At 44.1% G+C, this 9560-nt stretch overlaps 1 protein-coding gene and 1 non-coding gene across 2 annotated transcripts; both read right to left on the bottom strand.

Annotated features, from left to right (window-relative positions):
* Positions 1-4695: 4695 nt before the first annotated feature.
* LOC106386228 lies at positions 4696-5200 on the bottom strand. Its single transcript, XM_013826104.3, has one exon. It carries the CDS (start codon positions 5142-5144, stop codon positions 4842-4844), a length of 303 nt encoding a protein of 100 aa, XP_013681558.2. The 5' UTR covers positions 5145-5200; the 3' UTR covers positions 4696-4841.
* Positions 5201-9250: 4050 nt separating this feature from the next.
* Positions 9251-9357, bottom strand: LOC125584742. The gene has a single exon (XR_007321651.1). It is a non-coding gene; the product is annotated as a small nucleolar RNA R71 (small nucleolar RNA).
* Positions 9358-9560: the final 203 nt, after the last annotated feature.

The raw sequence follows: 9560 nt of genomic DNA, 5'->3' as shown, positions 1-9560 counted from the left end.
TTCTCGGCTTATACGACTTGTATGGTACGAATCGAGCATCTTTCCAGAGATAATTTTTAAGCCAACTGGAAGTGGTAGACCAAAATTTCAGATTTTTTTTTGTAGCGCGCTTTCGTCCGTGTGTTGCACGTTCGAAGATCAAAAAAGTGATCAAGTTGCGTTTGTTTAAGACGGCTAATGTGTTCGTCAGGGCCAATCGACGAACGGAGTTTAAGATTTGTAGTGGTCGCGTTCGGACAATTTCTTCGTATCATCTCGATTTTTAACTTGGCGACGTCTCGCAGTTATTTTGAAGACTATACGTATATTTTCGGTGCTGAAGTGAGATTGTTTTGCAATTTTGGGCTGTACGAGGCTGTTGGCAAGAGTATTAACGTTTGTAAATTTTCTAGGCGTGTTCTGAGACTTTTGCAAGTGTCTTAAAAAGGAGCGACGCATATTGATCGTAAAAATTTTCGAAATCTCTAAAGAACTCGATTACAATAACGCATATTTTACTATGTGGGAGTATACGAGTATACGCACCCACTCCCCCCCCCCTTTTAGAGAGGGGGATAGCTGAACTCGTCTTTCGACGAGATGCCTATGTACCTCTTTCGAGGATCAGGCTATCTCGTAGTTCTGTTTTATGCCGCGAGCGTTTTCACTTGGCGGTTGTCGCCGTGCTGACTGCCTTGATCGGGATGATCGTGGTTGGGTCAGTGTTCTCTTCCGGATGCTCTGGTTGAGTTGTAGTGTCGGCTTCGGACTCATGTTGAGTTTCGACACCCGGAGCGTTTGCGTCAACAGACGATGTTAAATCGTCTTTTCTTGAAACGTTTTTGGTCGAAGATTTATCAATCTTCGTGCGTTTGTGATTTGCCATTGCAGAGGTTGTCATCTTCCTTAACTTGTGCTCCGCGAGGAAGCACAGTCGCGACTGTTTCTGACATCCCCAGATAGCTGCGACTCCGTTTGGGGTCGGGAATTTGACACCCAGGTGGTATGTCGATGGAACAGCTTGCATAGCGTTGAGCCATGGGGTTCCCATGATCATGTTGTAGGTGGCAGGATGATCGACTACCGCGAATTCGACGATTTTTGTGATCTCTTTGGCCATGACTGGTAGCTGAATCGACTCGAGGGTCATCGATACTTCGCCTGAAAAGCCTGTGAGCGGTTTCGGAGTTGGAGTTACTTCTCCGAGTTCGATGCTCATTCGATTGAGAGTGTCACGGAAGATTACATTGACTGTGCTTCCCGTGTCAATGAGTACTCTTCCTACTTCTAGATCGATCCTGACGGCTTCCTCCTTTGTGAAGGTGATTGAGCAGTTCTGATCATCTCGGGTAGGCGACCATGTAGACCAGTTTGCGCTTGACTCCGCCTTCCGCTGGTAAGCCTTGATGGCAGAAACCGTATCGTTGCAGAATTGCGATCCTCCTATGATCATGTTGACTCTGCGACGATTGTTATTGTTCCCTTTGTCGTCTGGCCTACTGCCGCGTTTATCCCAGATTGGTTTCTTTGAGGAGATCTCTCCGCGGGAAGATTTCTGTCCGGCTTCGGGGGGCGATCGGTCTCGAGGAAGAGATCTTTCACGCTGGTCACTTCCGAGAGCTCTCCGGCTAGTAGCTTCGCGGCCAGCCTTGTTCCCAAGACTTTGCAGTTAGTCGTGGAGTGTCCTCGGGACTGGTGGAACTCGCAGAAGGTGTTTTCATCATATCCTTGATTGCGAGTCCACTTATTACCCGTGGTTCGGCCCTGGTCCGAGCCGATAGCGTAATTATGCGCTCCTTGGAGATCTTCCCCCTCGTGATGGACATACTTGTCGTTACGAGGGTTCTTCTTCTTTGATTTTGGATCTACATCTTTCGAGGATTGTCTCGCCGACTTATGTTTTTGCGATAAGACATTTGTTTCTTCCTCGATCATGATGTAGTCTGTTGCTTTGTGGAGGGATATCCACAAGGCAACAGACTACATCATGTCGCGGGATATCTATTTTCTGAATCTCGACTTGTACCAGAGCGCCTTTCTGAGCGCATCGATGACCACCTTGTCGCTTATCCCGCTGACCCTGGACATTACCAACTTGAATCGGCTGATGAACTCACGGAGGGGTTCGTCTTCCCTCTGGCACAGACTCCAGAGGTCGACATAAGAAGTTTCTCTATCTATGAACATAGAGTATTGCTTGAGAAATTCCGATGCGAGCTGTCGGAAACTTCCGATAGAGTTTCGCTTGAGGCGTGCGAACCATTTGATGGCTGCTCCTTCTAGATTCTCGACGAATAGGCAGCAGTAGCTGGTGTCTCTTTCGCCGTCCTTCAGCCTCGCTCTTCCCATCGTGATGTGGAAAGCCTGAAGGTGTGCTCTCGGATCGGTTGTGCCATCATACTTCGGTACTTTGATTTTTCCTGGATCGGATACCCTCGTATCTGAGATGCGAGTGGTGAAAGGGGTCTCCCGAGCCCCTTCCAGCAGCCTGTCGATCTCGGGGGCCATGCTGGTAGCGTGATGGATTTGGGATTTTACGGCTCTTACTTCTGCCGCAGTCTTGGTGATATAGTCGCGAAGATCGCGTATATCCGACGTCTCGCCAGTAGATTTCCGTGCTTGTCGGCATTTACTGCGAGTGAGCTCGGTTTGCTTTTCAGCCAGCTCTTCTTGTTTGTTCCAATAGAGGATTTCCTCCTCTTTTGTCATTGGTTTGTCGAACGGAGAGCTTTCCCGAGTAAATCGGCTTCTGGTCCTCCTTGGATGGCTGTCGACGTCCTCATCAGTATCGTTGGAGACATCGCTAGGATCCTGGTCGACTTGCTCGACTCCGTTGTCCTCCGAAGCCTTAGCGGGAGGCGGAGGGTTTCAGAGTTTCCCTTTTCAATGGGAGATTTCTCGCTAGGGTTTTAACCCGAAGGTCGTTCCTGCGCGGCTCCAGGCCTGTTGAGTGAGGTTGCAAAGTCGAGTCTTTTCCCGCGGACTTTAGTGGTTCCGCGGGGGCGGATTGCTCGAGTCCTTGCTGTTAAAATTTCAACTTGTTTGGTCAAGGTCCTCACGAGCTTATCCTGTTCTTCCGACCTTTTTTCGTAGGTGGCGAACATCTTTTTAAACTCCTCGAGCACCGCAGCGTCGGCTAGTGCGTTGGCCGCGGATACGTCCGCTGCGGGAGTATGGAGATCAGTGCCACTGCCTCCTTTAAAAGGAGTCTGCACGTTATCCGTGTCGTCAGTTGACATGTTTGGTTGAGCGTGATGTGGTTGAGAGTTAGATTGATCCGTACCCCCCCCCCTCTTTCTAGCGTCAAACTGTGGGAACCGAAATTCGCACTGTCGATTTCCTTAAATTAGGAAAGTAGGAGAACCCCAATTTCCCAGAGGTTCCGGATATCTGCTAATACCGCACGCCAAGCAATCAGAATACGAAACGAGAACGGTAATAAAATAAGAAAATCGAAAGAGAGAGCAAGATAGTTCTTATTCCGAATCTGCGTTTGAGCGTTTACAACAAGGTAAGTGTCTGGGCTACGAGAACTGTCGGGGAGATTCCTAGTTCTAAAACCCTAAGACGGCAAAAACCTAATTGAGTCGCAACTCGAATAACAAAAACAGAAAATTGCCTAAAATCGCTCTAAGTGCTAAGTTTGCTGTGAAAAAGTCCTCCTCATGCCTCTCGCCTAGAACTCCTTATATATTGGCTCCTAGGTCGGTTTACGCTTTTCCCCTTATGCCCTTAAGCCGCCATAGCATAAAAATGGAGATATTCCATTTTTTCCGATCTTCGTAATTATCTTCAAAATTTCGTATTTATCCGCGGAAACTTGACATTTATCTTTCATCGCGAACCAAGCGTAAACCATCATACGGCTTACGGGTTGTTGGTTAAGAAATCGTAAGTTGAGCCTCGAGTCATGTCTTAGGCCGCTTTGGGCCGTCTTCTGACTCGAAGCGTATATTACGGCCTCTTTCGATAAAGAAAGAACTTTCTGCGGTTTTTACGGTAAAGTTTGATCGATAACTTAGAATGGCGGGGAACGTGAAATGGGTTCGCTACAGTCTTCGAGAGATAGCATCGAAGGGTAGACGAGAATGCATGGACTAATGTCGTATCGACGTTTCGGAAAAGCTCGGTCGCGAGCGAACGAGCGGAACACGCGTTCGGTCGCTGCGTAGCGACCCTTTTCGAGTTCTTGTTCGATGATTCGCGTTTCCTCCGCAAAGTTTTTTCATGAAGAAGAATCTATTTCGAAAAAATATTTGTCGAAGAAGGTTTCTACGTTTCTTCTTCGGGGATTTGGACGTTAACTTCGTCGCAACCGATTTCGACTTCAACACAAATCATATTTATTAGTTTTTCGGATCAGATTTATTGGATTATCATGATTTTGAGTTTTTTCAAGTACTAGTTTGGATTTTCGGATCAGATTTATATTGTCGTCCATGTTTTTATGCTCGTAAATCAACAGTTGTTTCTACGTAACAGCCTATTCTATACACTTTCTTTTTTGGGGACATTAAGTGGACTCGCCTAATTTTCATCTTCTAATGTTTTTTTTTTTCATCTTCTAATGTTACGATCTTATTTAATGCTTATCCCCTGGACTTTGTATCAAACATGTGAATCACCAATATATAATCGCATATATTAAACTTGCCACAATTTTGTAGTTGTTCATTAATCATCATATATGTGACATTTTATTGTAAAAGCTACAAGTACTAGATAAAAATCAATAGGTTACTACTTAGTGTTGAACTCGTTATGTCATTAGATTACACAAAAATATAAAAGTTCGGACAAGAACATTACCAGAATCTAGAACACAAATACAAAGGTAAACAAAATAAGATTCTTAGAGGCTTTTACTTTCTTGGATGGGTATCCTCCGGTTTAGCCGTACCTGTCGCTGCTTTAGCTACATCAGTGGCACTAGCTTCCGGTTTCTTCTTAACGTACATAACAGTGTACATGATAGCACCTGAGATAGCTAATCCAGCTAGAGCCATGGTGGTGTAACTGTATGGCAAATTACGGCGTTGGTGGAGAACACCACCAGGATTACTCCCTGGGGGCCTCTTCGATGATTCAACCCCTGCGGCTTTCACTCCCTCCGAGCTCATCTTCGTCGTATCCGCCGTTTTCCTCCAGTCATTTTCTCCGGCCATTTGTGTCTACAAGTTCTTCGTAGGAATGTAGTAACCAAAGAAGAAATGGGTTTGTTTTAGTAATCGGTTTTGGAGATAGTATGAGTCATGAAGACACGTAGTATAGTTGAGTTTGATAATGTGTCTCGCTAAGTGACACCTAGCTGATTCTGTTTGTTTCCTGTAATAAACGTATCACGGCATCAGGCAGGTGTCATGCCATAAGAATAGTAAGAGCATGATCATCGCTACAGTAAGTTTTAGAGTTTCTTAAATTTTTTTTTTTTTGTTTTATAGTCCGAAAAAAAAAAATTAAAAGGGGACCAATCACGGGTCGCCACGTGTCAGTGGGCCCGTGAACAGTACATGAAACCAACAAAAATCGGTCCTTATTTGGTTACTTTTGTTACCGACTTTAGCTTAATTGTGGGGTTCATCACTATATTTTCTTTGTAAAACCTTTTTAAAAACTTGGGAAAAAGATGGTCTAAGAGCAGCATTAACCGGGGATCTTAACCCCCGTTTTTAGTATTTTTTGATTTAATTAAAAAAAATTACCTAATTAAACAAGGGATGTCCCTTGTTTTAGGAACATAGCATACGTATCTTGTGGGACGCGTGTCAAAACCTCGCGTTTCTTTCTCTCTCTCGAAGCGGTTCGTTTCTCTCTTCTCCCGTGACTCCTCGACGACTCCGTCTTCCATCGATGATCTCTCGTGGACCATGGCTTCTCCTCGAGATTCGATCGGTGAGATCTCTTCGAGGCAATCATCCGGCGTCTGTGTCGGTTTAATCGCCGTCTCTGTCTCTCTCCTCGACATGCAAGAGTCTCTCTCTGTCTCCTCGACGACTCCGCGGCTCTCTTATTCTCCTCGGCGACTCCGCGACTCTGTGACTCCGTCGCTCTCCTCGATGGCTCACCTCGTCAAAGAATCTCTCTTCGAGGCAATCATCCGGCGTCTGTCTCGGTGGAATCGCCGTCTCCGTCTCTCTCCTCGACAACTCCGAGTCTCTCTCTGTCTCCTCGACGACTCCGCCTCTCTCTTATTCTCCTCGGCGACGCCGCGACTCTGTGACTCTCTCGCTCTCCTCTCCGGCCCGTAGCTCTCCTCGAGGAAATCAAATCTCACGGTAAAGCTTTAGGCCTTTTAGATGTTGAGTTCACAAATGTTTTATGTGTCATGTCTGAGATGAAGCTTGATGCCTTTTGATAGTGATCAGATTAGTTCCGATGAGGTGCTTAGTTGGGTGATGTTATCTCTGGTATGTCCTTGGTAGAGTTCGATCATTTTGATACTGATCAGATTAGTTTAGATGTTGAGTTGAGTGATGTTTTATCTTTTATATCTGCGGTAAAGCTTGATGCTTGTTCTCTGCCAATGTCTAGTGTAAACCTTTATGCTTTTGATGGTGATCTGATTAGATTAGTGGGAAATGCTTGAATCTATAGTGATAATCTTGCTCGCGTCTGAATCTTTCATGTGCTGATTTTGTCTCTTGTATTTTCTTGTGAGATGAACGGATCAAGAGAGATGTGAAGGTCTCTTTATATGGACGGTTCAAGTCATATGAATCTTGTTCAAAGGAGAGGACTACAACTGCAATACAGGTACAGCTTCTACCTTCGATCTTCTAGATGTTGATTGTCTGAATTGATTGTAAAACTGATATCTTGTGAATTTACATGTTTTTAACTTCTTATTCTTGCATGGTTTGGTCATTTAGAGCATCATTTAGGCACATTTAGGTTGCATATCATTGCATTTGTACATATCAGGTGTTGGAGAGCACCATGGATGAGTTAGAGGACCATTGGTGGGATTTTGAGTGCAATTGGAGTCCAAAAGAAGTGTTAAAAGTGATCATTGGGCGAGTACCTTACCAGAGCGACCTCACGCAGCGAGGTGGCGTACCCGCGCTGAAGCCAGAGCGACCTCACGCAGCGAGCGACCAGCTGGGAGCGACACCCGCTCTAGACGAGACGAATCCAGAGCGACCTCACGCAGCGAGGTGGCGTACCCTCGCTGAAGCCAGAGCGACCTCACGCAGCGGTGTGAGCAACCCGCTCCATATGTAGAGCGACCTGGTGGAGCAAGGTCTGTAGCTCGCGCGAGTTATGAAGAAACGAAGCAAAACATTTGGAGCGGGGTTTGGCAGCGAGGTGGCGAGGTCGCTCCCGAATCATGGAATTTCAGAGAGTGAAAGATGAACACGGATGAAAGCCTTAAATATCTTTTCTGAAGCTCAAAATTTGTGGAGACACTGGAAATTGAGTTAGATTTCCAATAGAAGTGGTTTCAAGTCATTTGGAGCTGTATTGGATAAGTTATAATCGATTTACTATATGTGTATCAACCCTTGCCGGGGACCACTGGAAAGTTGATGGGATTAACCAACTTCCCACTTTCTTCCACCCACCTTTCCTTTGCACGATTTTTCCTACTTTTCTGTATAATATCTGCTTTCTTTTTATCAAAAGAGGGGGCAAGAAACATCATTATCCAACTTTGTAATAATTTAACTTGTCAAAACTCTCTCTCTTTGAAATATCATTGTTCTTAGTGTTCTTGAGCTGTTCTTCAATTGTTCATCATCTGTTCTTGAGTTTTAATTTCGTTTTGCTTATTTAATCCTTGTTTATCTTTATTCTTTGTTGTATCTACTTGAATATGCTTCAATCTGTTATGAGATTAAGTGTTTTCATGAAGATTAGTGAGTAGTTTCCTTAAGAATTCATGGGTTAGGGAGATTAGAGTAACTTAGTGAAGATCTATGGTGTTATTGTATTAGATCCTTGTATGAACTTGCTTGTTGAGTATTTTTAATGCTTGTTTAGTCTTGATCACTCTAAACCTGATTTCTAAACACTTCTCATCAGACATGATTAGATGAAGTGTTTGAATCAACTCAACTAAGCTCTAGTGAGATTAGCCAAGGACACTTGATGTTAAAATTGCTAGATAGTTATTGAACTTGAACTTAAAGATTGCTTGATTGAATTAAGCCAAAGACATTTGATGTTTAATGATTTCTAAGCAAATGGGTATTTACCTAGACATAGAACTTGTCTAAGATTGTGTTTAGACTTAAGAGATTATTTTGATTGAAAGCTTGTCACCTAGATTGGATCTTAGTTACTTGAAGTCAATTCCCAATACCCATGGATTCACTTGTCTAAATTGATTAAAACCTTGTTGTATTGCTCTGTTTGCTATTGTTACTTGTCACACACTCACAACTATTGAATCTGCTTAGCTTAAGAAATGACTTGTATTCTCACTGATTCACATCACTAGGACTGGTTCGACATTCACCCCCTATACCACAACATTTGCAATAGGCAGAAAAACCTATTACCAAATTGGCGCCGTTGCCAATCCTAGTCTGATTGTGACATTGCGTTTGAGTCTTTGCTTGAGACTGAGTTTTACTTTGTTTTTAAGTTACTAATTATCTATCTTCATATATATTTGGATGACAGGTGCATGAACTTGAGAAGCAAAGGATCAACAAATCTTGCACCAAGAGTGGACAACATCAAAGCCTTAGAAAGAGAGTTGGGAAAACAGAGAAGAGAAAGAGAAAAGCAAGCACACTTACATAGATTGGGGCTTGAGATGGAGAGAAACCCGAATCAACCGGAAGGTGTCTATGAAGTGGATGATCATAGAGAAAATGTCCAAGAAGTTCCTCCTGAAGCTGCTCAAGAGGGCAATGGTCAAGGAGCTGCCAACCTTCGACCTAGACAACCACAACGCCAAGCTAGGGCCATCGGTACATATGATCAACCTAACATAAATGGGAATAGGTTGGGCATTAGGGGACCGCCAGTTGCCAACAACAATTTCGAGATCAAGTCCAGCCTCATCAACATGATTGAAAACTACAAGTACCATGGACTTGCCTTGGAAGACCCACTAGATCACCTTGACAGATTTGATAAATACTGTGGCTTGTCAAAAAAAAATGGAGTTTCAGAAGATGCTTTCAAGCTCAGATTGTTTCATTTCTCTTTGGGAGACAAGGCTCACACGTGGGAGAAAAACATCTCAACTGATACTATCACCACTTGGGATGAATGCAAGAAGGCCTTCCTCAACAAGTTCTTCTCTGCTACAAGGACTGCAAACCTTAGAAATCAGATCTCTTGTTTTCAACAAAAAGGACTTGAAGGATTTTCAGAGGCATGGGAGAGATTCAGAACCTACTTGTCTCAATGTCCCCACCATGGCTTCAACAATGAGAGCTTGCTAAGCACATTCTACAGAGGAGTCTTGCCTAAATTCAAAAGCCAGCTTGACACTGCAAGCAATGGAAACTACTTGGGGAGGACTGTCGAAGATGCATTAGAACTCTTGGAGAACATGGCACAGAGTGATTCTGTCTACAATGACGAATATGACAGAAGAGACAGAAGTGGGGGAGGAGAAGATATGA

Source organism: Brassica napus, chromosome C3 (genome assembly GCF_020379485.1).
Source record: "Brassica napus cultivar Da-Ae chromosome C3, Da-Ae, whole genome shotgun sequence".
In the NCBI taxonomy this organism is placed as follows: Eukaryota; Viridiplantae; Streptophyta; class Magnoliopsida; order Brassicales; family Brassicaceae; genus Brassica; species Brassica napus.
Note: the sequence above shows the minus strand (reverse complement) of the source record. Positions and strands in the feature narration are given on the sequence as shown.

Coding starts and splice junctions, on each gene's coding strand:
- LOC106386228 (XM_013826104.3), bottom strand. CDS start 5,144: ATGGCCGGAGAAAATGACTGGAGGAAAACGGCGGATACGACGAAGATG.